The sequence below is a fragment of the Portunus trituberculatus genome, chromosome 46, assembly GCF_017591435.1.
Source record: "Portunus trituberculatus isolate SZX2019 chromosome 46, ASM1759143v1, whole genome shotgun sequence".
NCBI classification, from domain to species: Eukaryota; Metazoa; Arthropoda; class Malacostraca; order Decapoda; family Portunidae; genus Portunus; species Portunus trituberculatus.
The window spans coordinates 28,384,927-28,400,234 of NC_059300.1; the positions used below are offsets into that span (position 1 = coordinate 28,384,927).

General features: G+C 42.4%; 1 protein-coding gene across 1 annotated transcript; it reads left to right on the forward strand.

The window, feature by feature from the left end:
* The first annotated feature begins 5,725 nt into the window (after positions 1–5,725).
* Positions 5,726–14,152, forward strand: LOC123519793 (techylectin-5A-like). The gene is made up of 7 exons (XM_045281311.1): positions 5,726–5,920; positions 6,037–6,191; positions 7,607–7,678; positions 7,840–8,006; positions 12,834–12,960; positions 13,332–13,447; positions 13,615–14,152. Exons 1-7 carry the CDS (start codon positions 5,726–5,728, stop codon positions 13,833–13,835), a joined length of 1,053 nt encoding a protein of 350 aa, XP_045137246.1. The 3' UTR covers positions 13,836–14,152.
* Positions 14,153–15,308: the final 1,156 nt, after the last annotated feature.

The window sequence follows — 15,308 nt, forward strand, 5'->3', positions numbered from 1 at the left end:
AGAAGAAGAAGAAGAAGAAGAAGAAGAAGAAGAAGAAGAAGAAGAAGAAGAAGAAGAAGAAATATAGTATTGATAATAATAACAATAACAAAAACAACAATAATGATAAAATAATAATAATAATAATAATAATAATAATAATAATAATAATAATAATAATGATTATCAACTTTATTATAACTATTATTATTATTATTATTATTATTATTATTATTATTATTATCATTATTATTATTATTATGAAGATGATAATATCAACAATAACAATAAAATAAATGAAAAAATAATAACAATAATATATGCTTTATACTGAACTTCCATGGAAGCAAGACTGATGGATATCCACATCACTCTTATTTACCAGCACGTCTTCTCTTTTGCATTTGTCCCTGACATGCTCACCTCGGCGACGTTACAAGTGCTGCCCTGAATAATCCACTATACACTGACAGGCTGTGTGGAGGAATACACTGTGACTCAAATTCCAGAACACTTAAGTATAATTTGATAGAACAAATCTTCGTGAGGGCATTTATTTAGATAGTTTACCGAGTAATATGGTAAAGAAAATTAGCTCCTGAAATTTCATAACCTTGTCCAATCACAGTGCCCGTGTTACCGACGGTACCAACACATGAAAGAAGACACCAAAATGATGTGTGAAGGCGCAAGAGGGAGGCATCTCCGCTGCTCGGCACTGTCTCAGAGGCGTCAGTTGTGCTCCAGCGGAGGTCATGTAGCGAACAATTGCTTTTACTACTGAATAAGAAACTGTGTATATACAATGATTTTGATAAATCTATTCCCAAAATTGTCAACGTACTGAAATATTTTGAGAAAAATAATCTTGTGAGTATACTTAGAATAGACCCTACTCGTATTCCTGACCGTCTTGGAGATACGCCCAACATTCTTGATCTCTTCCTCATCTCTAATCTTTCTGCTTATGCTGTCACCCTTTCATCTCTGTTGGGGTTCTCTGATCACAATCTCATTTCTGTATCTTGTATTATTTCTCCAATTCCTCCTCAGGATCCCCTGAAGTGGAGGTGCTTCTGGCGTTTTGCCTCTGCTAGTTTCGGGGATATGAGGAGGTATTATGCTGATTTTCCCTGGAATGATTACTGTTTCTCTTTGTGCTGAATGCATAACAGAGGTGATAGTGTTAGGCATGGAGGCGTACATTCCTCACTCTTTTTCTCACCCAAAACCTTCTAAACCTTGGTTTAACTAAGCCTATTCTCGTGCTATACATGGTAGAGAGGTTGCCCACAAAAGGTATTTGAGCCTTCCATCTCCTGAATCTCACGCACTTTATATCTCCGCCTGGAATCATGCCAAGTCTGTTCTTGAACTTGCCAAACACTCCTTCATAAGTAGAAAATGTCAAAATCTTTCAAACTCAAACTCAAATCGAGACTTCTGGCATTTAGCTGTTAGGTTCACCGGTTAAACTGGTAAGATTGGCATCGGGGAGCCAGTGAACAATAACAATAAAAAAAAAAACACAGCAGGTTCAACTGGTGAGGAAATGCAAAAGGGGGTCACTTTAAAAAGCTATTTTAATAACCCATAATGAAATTGACACATATATAACAAGAAACATGAAACACAGATATATAACATGAAACACAGGAAAATGACATACACATATACATATAACACAGTAATAAATACAACAATAAATGCCAACTTAATACCTAACAATAATCCTAATCCTATATGGAGGCAATGTGGAAAACACGGACGAGGGGAAGTGATACTTATGCGGTGTCACAGTGGTGAAGTGCTGGGTGATGGTTGATCCCACGGTAGACCCAAGAGGCGTTGTGTTCACTGGTTGAGGGCTGGACCTCAATTTGCATTCCAGAAAGCTAAGAGCTGGCTCAACACTTCCGGTTGAGTCGAAAGGGGCCGCGTGAATCCAACTTCGGGACAGTAGCGGGGCTTCATGAAACAGTGACGTGGAGGGTTCATGAAACGGTGGCTTGGAAGGTTCACGAGACGGTGACGTGGAAGGGGAGGCGGAGAGGTGGCGAACGAGGTAACAAGCGGAGGAGGTGATGGTAGTAATGTATGTTACGGGCGGGCCGTAACATAGCAAAAAACATATCAAATAACCTAATTTCTTCATCTTTCCCTCCTTTATTTCATTCTCATGGCACCACTGCCAACTCTTCTCTCTCTAAAGCTGAACTCTTCCCTCAAACCTTTGCTCACAACTCCAACATGGTTGATTCTGGGCTTGTCCCTCCCTCTCCTCCTCCTTCTGACTGTTTCATGTCTACAATTAAAATTATTTATAATGATGTTTTCCATGCCCTCTCTGGCCTAAAGCCTCAGAAGACTTATCGTCCTGATGGGGTCCCTCCTATTTTTCTCAAAAAACTGTGCTTCCGTGCTTGCACCTTGCATGGCTAAACTCTTTCAACTTTGTGTATCGACTTCTACCTTTCCTTCTTGCTGGAAGTTTGAATACATTCAGCCTGTTCCTAAAAAGGGTGACGTCTAATCCCTCAAACTACCGTCCTATACCTTTAATCTCTTGCTTGTCTAAAGTTTTTTTTTAACCAATCCTGAACAGGAAGATTCTCAAACATCTGTTACTTCGCAATCTTCTATCTGATCGCCAGTATGGCTTCCGTCAAGGTCGCTCTACTGGTGATTTTCTGGCTTTCCTTACTGAATCTTGGTCGTCCTCTTTCAGAGATTTTAGTGAAATATTTTGCTGTCGCGTTAGACATATCAAAAGCTTTTGACAAAATGTGGCACAAAGCTTTGATTTCAAAACTGCCCTCCTACGCTTTGTATCCTTCTCTCTGGAACTTTATTTCAAGTTTCCTTTCCGACCTTTCTATTGCTTCTGTGGTAGATGACCACTGTTGTTCTCCTAAACTTATTAATAGTGCTGTTCTTTAGGATTCTTTCCTGTCACCCATTCTCATTCTATTTCCATTAATGACCTTCTTAACCAATTTTTTTGCCCTTTCCAATGATGAAACCACCGTACATCTTTCCACGTCTTTTCAAAGACGACCAACCTTCAGGAATTCAACAGATCACGCAGGAACGCCACAGAAAGCCTGTCTTATGATCTTTCTAAGATTTTCGATTGAGGCAGAGAAAATCTAGTAGTTTTCAATGCCTAAAAAACTCAATTCTTCTATCTATCAACTCGACACAACCTGCCAGACAACTACCCCCTCTTCTTCAATGACACTCAACTGTCTCCCTCTTCCACACTGAATATCCTCGGTCTGTCCTTTAATCATAATCTTAACTGGAAACTTCACATCTCATTTTATGCTAAAACTAATTCTATGAAGGTGGGCGTTCTGAGGCGTGTCCGCCAGTTTTTCTTGACCCTCCAACTACTAAGTATGTACAAGGGCCTTATCCGCCCCTGTATGGAATAATCATCGAAGGTTTGGGGGGTTCCAGTCACACAGTTTTACTAGATAGTGTGGAATCAAAAATTTCCATCTCTTCAACTCCCCTCTTCTGATTGACTGTCTTCAGCCTCTTTCTCACCGCCGATATGTTGTTTCTCTTTCTATTTTTTTTTTTTTCGATATTTTCATGCTAACTGTTCTACTGATCTTGCTAACTGCATGCCTCCCCTCTTCCTGCGGCCTCTCATCCCTATTCTGTCCAACTCGTTAACGCAAGAGTTAAACAGTACTCTCAATCATTCATACCTTTCACTGATAAACTCTGGAACTCCCTTCATGATTCTCTATATCCGAGTTCCTATGACTTATCTTCTTGTAAGAGGGAGGTATCAAGATATTTGCTCCTTAATTTTGGCTAACGCTTTGCTCTCTTGTGGAGAACCAGCATTGAAGTGGGCCATTTTTTTTTTCATTTATTTATCTATTTTTTTTTTTTTTTTTTTGCCCTTTCCTACATGAAAAAAAATAAAAATGAGAATGTCCTATTTTATGTTCTTGATTGTGGGCGTAAATATTAGCAATCGCTGCCCAGTTGTGCTTCAGGTGTGTCATTCATGAGAACTATTTATTATTTGTTTTGTAATCATTAGTCAAAACATGAGTTTTCGGAACAAGCCTTCTTTTGACGTTTTGAATACAGGTACATATACGGACACGATATTCCTGGGTGTGCCAGGCAAATTTCAGGAGTATTTGGCTTACTAATGAAACAAGAAATACGGCCAACATAGTCAGAGGCGTTGGTCAAATATCAACTTATGCAGGTCCATTACATCATAACGTCACGAGCTGGAACAGTAACCAGAGACAGATTCACTTGGTACCCGGTGTTGCGAGCTTTTCAAGTTCCTGTACATTTTGTTAATATCATAAACATACAACACTGCTCTGAATACTGCTAACCTCCTTCACCAGCATAGTTAAAGCCTTCGGTTTACACATGATGGCAGGTATGGAAAGTCGAAAACAATGTTACTGGTAACAAAAACTTTTTAAACATTAAACTTTTTCATTAAAGAATAGTAAATATGACAGCAACACAGATTTCTTGATTGATGATGACGTTATAATATACCACGTTCAGTTGTACAGGAATAACATGAAATCCTTGTTTTAAAATGTTCTTGTTGTTACATGGCTATCAAATCATTAAACCATATTCTTCTGACTCAGCATATTAGTAAAGAGAGATAAATGTCGGTTTACCATCTCATCTACAGACACTCATAGATCGTTCACTAGATAACGATCAGTCATTCGTTATTACTTTTGTAAAACTGATACGTAATTACACTTCATTACAGTATATCGAAAAGATTAAAGCTTTTAGTAATAGAACAAAACGGTTTATACAATGCACGCACACACACACACACACACACACACACACACACACACACACACACACACACACACACACACACACATACACACATAGCCACCTAGTAATGTCTCGCAAGAATAGCCAGGAATTGCCATCACGTGCAAGCTCCTAACAACTATGATGGCACTCTACATATTCCGTGATATATACGATGAGAAAATCTTAGAATGTAAAACCAATTTGTATTTCACCATCTGAACTCTTACCTCTACACAATGAGTATTAATATTCATTTGGTACTGAAAGCAAGGAATTACTTATCACAAGATTCCTTAAGTTTCCAAGACGGAGAAAGAGAGAGAGAGAGAGAGAGAGAGAGAGAGAGAGAGAGAGAGAGAGAGAGAGAGAGAGAGAGAGAGAGAGAGAGAGAGAGAGAGAGAGAGAGAGAGAGAGAGAGAGAGAGAGAGAGAGAGAGAGAGAGAGAGAGAGAGAGAGAGAGAGAGAGAGAGAGAGAGAGAGAGAGAGAGAGAGAGAGAGATATTACAAGTGTTGGAAGACAGGGTCTGGAAGTCACCAAGTTCAGGGAAACCGTCCACTACGGCCAAGGAACTCATCACACAATGAAGATGAACCCACTACCTAACCTGCTTACGCCTTGAAAGACAGGCATATGTTCCTAGGGTTATCGAATGAAGTGTAAAAAAGGCCCACGCAGCCCAAAAATTCCCGAAGTGGAAGTGCCACACCAACTCTTCCACTGGCATTCACGTTGGGGCTGTCAGATGTTCCAGGTTTCAAGACGCACTTCATTAATTACGCCTGACATGAAAACTCAGACCTGCGTCAACCCCGCGCAACACTGAATAGAAAGTAAGATGTTTATGCTTCCCAAAGACTCCCTAATGAACTTCAATTGACGAAGCACACCTGCGAGCCGACCACCCCCATCATGAGCCTCCCTGCCCCGTCCAGCTCCTCCCCGACCCGCCCTGCCCCGTCCCTCCCCCCACTGTTACCTCCAGCCCCTCTCCTCCAGCATGCTGGCCCGGTGTATATAATGCCTGGCTGGCTATCGGTACCACAACCATCACTTCTGTGGCCTTCTCAGCTCATCTCCGGTGATACAGACACGCAGCAGTCAGCGGTAAGTCCCGTTACACACTCTGTAAGTTGAAATTTGTGCGCTACAGCTGATATTTCACTGTAGTTTGCGACCAATACTGACAGATTCGTGAGTATTTGCTATTCTTCCCAGAACAGAGCGACATGTGGGTCTCCGTGTACGCAATAGTAGTGTTGGGAGCAGCAGGCGTGCTGGCCGAAAGTCCCGAAAAGGACAATGTAGTCAACAGGCAAGCAAGCACCGAAGAACAGACCACCGGTACAACGCCCTATCCCATAACCTCCGTTGTGAAGTGAGTAAGACTTCTGAACACCTGTTAACTCCAAGCTACGATATAGGCTGTGTGTAATTCACCTCAATCGCCTCCTGGTCACCCAGCCAGTCTTCCCCATTACGGAGCGAGCTCAGAGTTCTCATAGACCGATCTTCGGGTAGGACTGAGACCTTATCAACACACAACACACACCGGGAAAGCGAGGCCACATCCCCTCGAGTTACATCCCGTACCGTTTACTGCTAGGTGAACAGGGGCCACACATTAAGAGGCTTGCCCATTTGCCTCGCCGCTTACCGGGACTCGAACCCGGCCCTCTCGTGAGTCGAGCGTGCTAACCACTACACTACACGGTGTGTGTGTGTGTGTGTGTGTGTGTGTGTGTGTGTGTGTGTGTGTGTGTGTGTGTGTGTGAGTGTGTGTTTCACTGTTTGATCTGCTGCAGTCTCTGACGAGACAGCCAGACGTTACCCTACGGAACGAGCTCAGAGCTCATTATTTCCGATCTTCGGATAGGCCTGAGACCAGGCACACACCACACACCGGGACAACAAGGTCACAACTCCTCGATTTACATCCCGTACCTACTCACTGCTAGGTGAAAAGGGGCTACACGTGAAAGGAGACACACCCAAATATCTCCACCCGGCCGGGGAATCGAACCCCGGTCCTCTGGCTTGTGAAGCCAGCGCTCTAACCACTGAGCTACCGGGTGTGTGTGTGTGTGTGTGTGTGTGTGTGTGTGTGTGTGTGTGTGTGTAGTAATATTATTATTAATAATAAATATAATAATAATAATAATAATAATAATAATAATAATAATAATAATAATAATAATAATAATAATAATAACAATAATAATAACAATAATAATAAACGGTTTATTTAGACATAGCAGCCCAGGAGCGGAAAATATACAATATCTAACATGGGAAATATTCTAATATTACATACTTAAAATTACATACTTAAAATTAAGAACAAATACAGTCAGTGTTCAAGAGTTGAGTATTTTGACTATTAGTGTGTGTGTGTTTGTGTGTGTGTGTGTGTGTGTGTGTGTGTGTGTGTGTGTGTGTGTGTGTGTGTGTGTGTGTGTGTGTGTGTGTGTGTGTGTGTGTTTCTGTGTAATTCACCTCGATCGCCTGCTGGTCACCCAGCCAGTCTTTCCCATTACGGAGCGAGCTCAGAGCTCATAGACCGATCTTCGGGTAGGACTGAGACCACAACACACAACACACACCGGGAAAGCGAGGCCACAACCCCTCGAGTTACATCCCGTACCTATTTACTGCTAGGTGAACAGGAGCCACACATTGAGGCTTGCCCATTTGCCTCGCCGCGCCGTGTGTGTGTGTGTGTGTGTGTGTGTGTGTGTGTGTGTGTTTCCTTGACTGCCAGTGGTCTGAAGTTAAATGAATTTACCAAAACAGACCCGTGGACTGCGCAGACCACCTGATGGCCGGGGCCACAGTTAGCGGCGTGTACGAGATTTACCCCTTCACGTGAGTGACTCAGTTGTTACGATGTCCTAATTTGCATAATAACAAGCTGAAAGAGTTAATGTGGTTAAATTTATTGGAATATTGTAATGAATAAGAATAACACTTTTATTTTGAATGCCCCCAAATATGGCTGCCTTCCTTATTTCACTACTGGCCGCCAGGTGCACGTGTGGAAACCCGGTGCTGGTGTGGTGTGACATGGAGACAGACGGCGGCGGCTGGACGGTGTTCCTCAATCGCCAGCAACAGGACGTCCAGCTTGACTTCAACCTCACGTGGGACCATTACAAGGCAGGCTTCGGCAGTGCTTACTCCGAGTACTATTTGGGTGGGTGTGGCAGGAGCTGGGACACTCCACAGTAGCTGTGAGGATTCAGCCGTACCACAACAGCATTATAACTTGACATGTTTCTTTTGAATTTTTCTCTATTGATTTAGATATCTTTCACCATAATGAGACTAGAAGGACTAGACTAGACTAGAAGGAGGAGATAGTAGACACCTACTGAAACAATAACTTACTCCCAGTGAGATCTAATAGCACTAGTTCAGGGGGTGCTGTGAACCATCCATTAAAGCTAGCTGTGATCTCGCTGAATGTTTCCCTTTGTGTCTCACAACTCAAGGGGGCAGTCACAGCCTACATTCTAAAGACAACTCTCCTTCTTCACACAAAACTACATGCACCTACCACACATACACCCTTCACTTCAAATCATAATTTAAAAGACCCGAAAATAATGCGCCGGAGTTCCCCTCTAGGAAGGAGACCAAAAATGTCCCCAGGTCGGACACCTCTAAAGTTAAAGACCACAAATGCCTTGATACCACCCTCAACTTTTTCTACATGAACTTCTGCAACATTCGCGGTCTCAGATCTAATTTTCAATCTGTGGAACACCACCTCTCCTAAACCTCATCTTCTTTTCCTCACCGAAACACAGCTGTCTGAGGCAACTGACAGTAGCCCCTTCTCTGTTCCCTCCTACTCTCTCTATTTTCATTTTCATTCCAAAGCTGGATGTTGCGTCTATGTGCGCAACGACTTTTTTTTTTTTTTTTTACGTAGGGAAAAGGGCCAGCAAAGGGCAAAAAAAAAGAAAGTTAGAAAAAAGCCCACTTGAGCGCTGGCTCTCCAAAGAGTGGAAAAAGTGCCAAAACCGTCAGCCAGAATTAGGGGAGCAAATGCCTCGATACCTCCCTCTTAAAAGAAGACAAGTTGTAGGAATTTGTAAAAATACAGATGCAGGGAGGGAGTTCCAGAGTTTACCAGTGAAAGGGATGAATGGTTGAGCATACTGGTTAACTCTTGCATTAGAGAGTTGGACAGAATAGGGATGAGAGGAAGAAGAAAGCCTTGTGCAGCGTGGCCGCAGGAGGAGGGGAGGCATGCAGTTAGCAAGATCAGTAGAACAGTTACCATGAAAATAGCGATAAAATATAGAAAGAGATGCAACATTTCGGCGGTGAGAAAGAGAGTGAAGACAGTTAGTCAGAGGAGGGGAGTTGATGAGACGAAGAGCTTTCGATTCCACCCTATCAAGCAAAGCTGTGTGACTGGAAACCCCCAAAACATGCGAAGAGTACTCCATACAGGGACGGATAAGGCCCTTATACAGAGTAAGCAGTTGGAGGGGCGAGAAAAACTGGCGGAGACGCCTCAGAACACCTACCTTCATAGAAGCTGTTTTAGCAAGAGATGAGATGTGAATTTTCCAGTTAAGATTATGAGCAAAGGACAGACCGAAGATATTCATTGTGGAAGAGGAAGACAGTTGAATGTCATTGAAGAAGAGGGAATAGTTGTCTGGAAGGTTGTGTCGAGTTCATAGATGGAAGAATTGAGTTTTTGAGGCATTGAAAACTACTAGATTTTCTCTGCCCCAATCGGAAATTTTAGAAAGATCGGAAGTCAGGCGTTCCGTGGCGTCCCCGCGTGATCTGTTAACTTCCTGAAGGGTTGGACGTCTCTGAAAGAACATGGAAAGATGTAGGGTGGTATCATCAGTGTAGGAGTGGATAGGGCAAGAAGTTTGGTTAAGAAAGTCATTAATGAATAATAGAAAGAGAGTGGGTGACAGGACAGAACCCTGAGGAACACCACTATTAATATGTTTAGGAGAAGAACAGTAGCCGTCTACCACATCAGCAATAGAGCAGTGGGAAAGGAAACTTGAGATAAAGTTGCAGAGAGAAGGATAGAAGCCGTAAGAGGGCAGTTTTGAAATCAATCAAAAGCTTTTGATATGTCTAACGCAACTTAACTTGCTCTCGTGCCCACGCTCTTGAGTTTTCCGAATTTTTCACCATCTGGCTACGACTTAACAGTCACTCTCAAACTAAATTCATCTGTGCTGTTTATCTCTCTCTTAACTCTTCTGACTATAGTAAATTCTTCGACTACTTAACTTCTAAAGTGGAGCACATTGTCTCTCTACCCTTTCGCTGAGATTTCCATTCTTGGAGATTTCAATGTTCACCAACAGCTTTGGCTTTCCTCTCCCTTCACTGACCACCCTGGTGAACTAGCCTTCAACTTTGCTATCCTCCATGACCTAGAGCAACTGGTGCAACACCCTACTCGTATTCCTGACCGTCGTGGAGACACGCCCAACATTCTTGATCTCTTCCTCACCTCTAACCCTTCTGCTTATGCTGTCACCCTTTCATCTCCGTTGGGCTCCTCCGATCACAATCTCATTTCTGTATCTTGTCCTATTTCTCCAATCCCTCCGCAGGATCCCCAAAGCGAAGGTGCCTCTGGCGTTTTGCCTCTGCCAGTTGGGGGACCTGAGGAGGTATTATGCTGATTTTCCTGGAATGATTATTGCTTCCGTGTCAGAGACCCATCTCTTTGTGCTGAACGCATAACAGAGGTGTTAGTATCTGGCATGGAGGCGTACATTCCTCATTCTTTTCTCAACCTAAACCTTCTAAACCTTGGTTTAACTCAGCCTGTTCTCGTGCTATACATGATAGAGAGGTTGCCCACAAAAGGTACTTGAGCCTTCCATCTCCTGAATCTCATGCACTTTATATCTCTGCCCGGAATCATGCCAAGTCTGTTCTTCAACTTGCCAAACACTCTTTCATAAATAGAAAATGTCAAAATCTTTCAAACTCAAACTCTCCTCGTGACTTCTGGCATCTAGCCAAAAACATCTCAAATAACTTCACTTCTTCATCTTTCCTCCTTTATTTCATCCTGATGGCACCACTGCCATCTCTTCTGTCTCTAAAGCTGAACTCTTTTCTCAAACCTTTGCTCACAACTCCACCTTGGACGATTCTGGGCTTGTCCTCCTCTCCTCCTCCCTCTGACTATTTCATGTCTACAATCAAAATTCTTCGTAATGATGTTTTCCATGCCCTTGCTGGCCTAAACCCTCGGAAGGCTTATGGACCTGATGGGGTCCCTCCTATTGTTCTCAAAAACTGTGCTTCTGTGCTTGCACCTTGCCTGGCCAAACTCTTCCAACTTTGTCTATCGACTTCTACCTTTCCTTCCTGCTGGAAGTTCGCCTACATTCAGCCTGTTCCTAAAAGGGTGACCGTTCTAACCCCTCAAACTACCGTCCTATAGCTTTAATCTCTTGCTTGTCTAAAGTTTTTGAATCTATCCTGAATAGGAAGATTCTCAAACATCTGTCACTTCACAATCTTCTGTCTGATCGCCAGTATGGCTTCCGTCAAGGTCGCTCTACTGGTGATCTTCTGGCTTTCCTTACTGAGTCTTGGTCATCCTCTTTAGAGATTTCGGTGAAACTTTTGCTGTTGCGTTAGACATATCAAAAGCTTTTGATAGAGTCTGGCATAAAGCTTTGATTTCAAAACTGCCCTCCTACGGCTTCTATCCTTCTCTCTGCAACTTTATCTCAAGTTTCCTTTCCGACCGCTCTATTGCTGCTGTGGTAGACGGCTACTGTTCTTCTCCTAAACCTATTAATAGTGGTGTTCCTCAGGGTTCTGTCCTGTCACCCACTCTCTTTCTATTATTCATTAATGACCTTCTTAACCAAACTTCTTGCCCTATCCACTCCTACGCTGATGATACCACCCTACATCTTTCCACGTTCTTTCAGAGACGTCCAACCCTTCAGGAAATTCAACAGATCACGCGGGACGCCACGGAACGCCTGACTTCCGATCTTTCTAAGATTTCCGATTGGGGCAGAGAAAATCTAGTAGTTTTCAATGCCTCAAAACTCAATTCCTCCATCTATCAACTCGACACAACCTTCCAGACAACTATCCCTCTTCTTCAATGACACTCAACTGTCTCCTCTTCCACAATGAATATCCTCGGTCTGTCCTTTGCTCATAATCTTAACTGGAAACTTCACATCTCATCTCTTGCTAAAACAGCTTCTATGAAATTAGGTGTTCTGAGGCGTCTCCGCCAGTTTTTCTTGCCCCTCAAACTGCTTACTCTGTATAAGGGCCTAATCCGTCCCTGTATGAAGTACTCCTCGCATGTTTGGCGGGGTTCCAGTCACACAGTTTTGCTTGATAGAGTGGAATCGAAAGCTCTTCGTATCATCAACTCCCCTTCTCTCACTAACTGTCTTCACTCTCTTTCTCACCGCCGATTTGTTGCGTCCCTTTCTATCTTTTATCGTTATTTTCATGGTAACTGTTCTACTGATCTTGCTAACTGCATGCCTGCCCTTCTCCTGCGGCCTCGCTGCACAAGGCTTTATTCTTCCTCTCATCCCTATTCTGTCTCTCTAATGCAAGAGTTAACCAGTACTCTTAATCATTCATCCCTTTCACTGGTAAACTCTGGAACTCCCTCCCTGCATCTGTATTTCCAAATTCCTACAACTTGTCTTCTTTTAAGAGGGAGGTATCGAGGCATTTGCTGTTCTAATTCTGGCTGACGGTTTTGGCACTTTTTACACTTTTTTTAGGGAGCCAGCACTCAAGTGGGCCTTTTTTTTACTTTTTTTTTCCCTTGGCTGGCTCTCTTCCCTACATAAAAAAAAAAAAAAGAAAGCTCTAGGAAGAACAGAATAAAGATATCCGCTTAACTGACAATTTGAGTAAAAAACTTGCTAGTCATTTTGATTCTCCTTAGTTTTTTTTTTCCTTTCGGAACAAACGATGACAATAAGATACATTAAACTTTTTGTAAATTTTCGAAAATATTGTACAGGCAACGAGGTGCTGCACCACATGACGTACGGCCGTTCTTATGCCCTCCGTCTGGACCTGGACCTGGCCTCAGGGGGTTCCGACTTCGCCACCTATGACAGCTTTAAAGTCAATTCTGAGAGCAACAGGTAAACATAAGTAGATAGGAATCGGAGGACAATGTTCCAGGGAAAATAGCATACGGCGTTCTTCAAAGAAAGAATGCTAACTCAGTTTATCAGAGTTGAAGCCTGATTGACTGGTATCTCCATGCAGAGGAGTAGACAATGCTGCCGTTTCTATTTATACTAGGCATGCAGAAACTAAAAAAAATCCACACAGTTCCCATAAATATACACGATGTAGAACACATCCTCGTTTCACTATCAGCTGAACTTACATGAGGTCAATATTATGAAAATTGTTGTTTTCACTTTCATGGTTGTTCCGAGTGCTTAATTCAGGTGAGTAGATACTTCTAATATTCGACTCTTTTTCTCCTACTTTCTTCTTCCTTAAGGTATTCCTCTTACTTGACGGGGTCTCTCAGGGGAGACTACAGCACCACAAACTGTCTCCGCTACATGGGTAGCCGCTCCTTCACCACACTGGACAGGGACCACGACAGCTATACTGGTGTGTGTCTAGTCACGTGTACTTCGTCTTGTTTACACCAAAGTGACTGATGAAAATACCATTTGCACATTATTTCAGCAACCATTTGCTTGACTTAATTTTGTTGTATCCTCAAGGCAGCATATATCTGTGAATATTAAACAGTTTCATCCCACATTTCGCTTCAGGTAACTGCGCATCTATAAAAGGAGGAGCGTGGTGGTACTATAACTGTAGGTACTTCAATCCCACAAGCGCTTTCAACACGACACTCAATCTGACCTGCTATGGATCCACTAGGCCCGTGACGCAGCTCCAGCTCAAGATCCGGCCATCCATCTGTGACTCCTCTGTCAAGACCATCCATCTCACGGAAATGGGTTGTGGCAATTGTGGTGTGGAACGCTAACGCCGTCATGCTTTACCGGTCCACTATATGATCACCCGGACATTCCAAGTTCTTGCTGCTCTTAAGTCTCCAATCAGTATTTTGAAGCACGCTGAACTCTCATCAGGACACAATTCAAAGGCATTTTTCTTTCTTTTTTTTGGGGGGGGTAGGGGCTCTGGAAAGTAGTAGAGATGAGATGCTGGCACGTTTCGAATTATGAACACATAGCAATATACTCCTTAGCACACACTGGTAATCTTTGTAATGTGTACTAGCATTCTTTGTCTGAAAACCATTGTCTTGCATTGTTGATTAATAAAGGCTCGATAAATCATTATGTGCCTGTTACTTCAAAGATTCTAAGAGTAAGTCAATTTGGTTACATAAAAGATGGTGCCCCCTTGTGTTTGGATGGTGATAAGTTGTGCTGGGTATTCATGTTCTCTCATCATTCGTCATTGTTCTGACTGTGTTGGGAACAATACTACACAACAGTTTAATATTATGAACATTATCTTATGGTTTTTGGTTAACTCTGTTTAATCTTTAAGGGAACTATATATATATATATATATATATATATATATATATATATATATATATATATATATATATATATATATATATAAACACACACACACACACATTCACACGCCCGGTAGCTCAGTGATTAGAGCGCTGGCTTCACAAGCCAGAGGACCGGGGTTCGATTCCCCGGCCGGGTGGAGATATTTGGTGTGTCTCCTTTCACGTGTAGCCCTGTTCACCTAGCAGTGAGTGGGTACGGGATGTAAATCGAGGAGTTGTGACCTTGTTGTCCCGGTGTGTGGTGTGTGCCTGGTCTCAGGCCTATCCGAAGATCGGAAATAATGAGCTCTGAGCTCGTTCCGTAGGGTAACGTCTGGTTGTCTCGTCAGAGACTGCAGCAGATCAAACAAACAGTGAACACACACACACACACACACACACAGACACATATGTGTGTGTGTGTGTGTGTGTGTGTGTGTGTATGCATTTTCGTATATTTCTACTTACAAGACATATATTATTGTTATCAAATTATAATGAATTTAATGAACAAATTCTTTATAAATATTCATTTACCTTCATTCCAGGTGCCCTGCTCTCATTCCTTCACTTGAACTAAGGTGAGGTAAGATCTGGTGGCCTCCAGACACCACGGCACGGCTTCAAACTGAGCTGGAAAACACAGGCGAAGGAGATATGAGCGAATATAAGAATATGAACGATGACTGACATATAGTGATAGTGAAGTGACATTAACAGGCTTAGGTGATGATTAGCTGCAAATTAATTAACTACATTTTCAACATTAAATTGACTGACAGTATTACACTATTAGCAGTCTTTTTTTTTTATAGTTTTACTCTCATTTTTCCATTTTAGTTGATCCGTATCATATTTCCTTCCTTATAATTTTCAAAGCATATATTCATTGCTTGTACTTTATCATAATGTCAGACATTGGGA

Coding starts and splice junctions, on each gene's coding strand:
- LOC123519793 (XM_045281311.1), top strand. CDS start 5,726: ATGAGCCTCCCTGCCCCGTCCAGCTCCTCCCCGACCCGCCCTGCCCCG. Junction 7,679..7,839: donor TACGAGATTTACCCCTTCAC/GTGAGTGACTCA, acceptor ACTGGCCGCCAG/GTGCACGTGTGGAAACCCGG. Junction 8,007..12,833: donor TTACTCCGAGTACTATTTGG/GTGGGTGTGGCA, acceptor AATATTGTACAG/GCAACGAGGTGCTGCACCAC.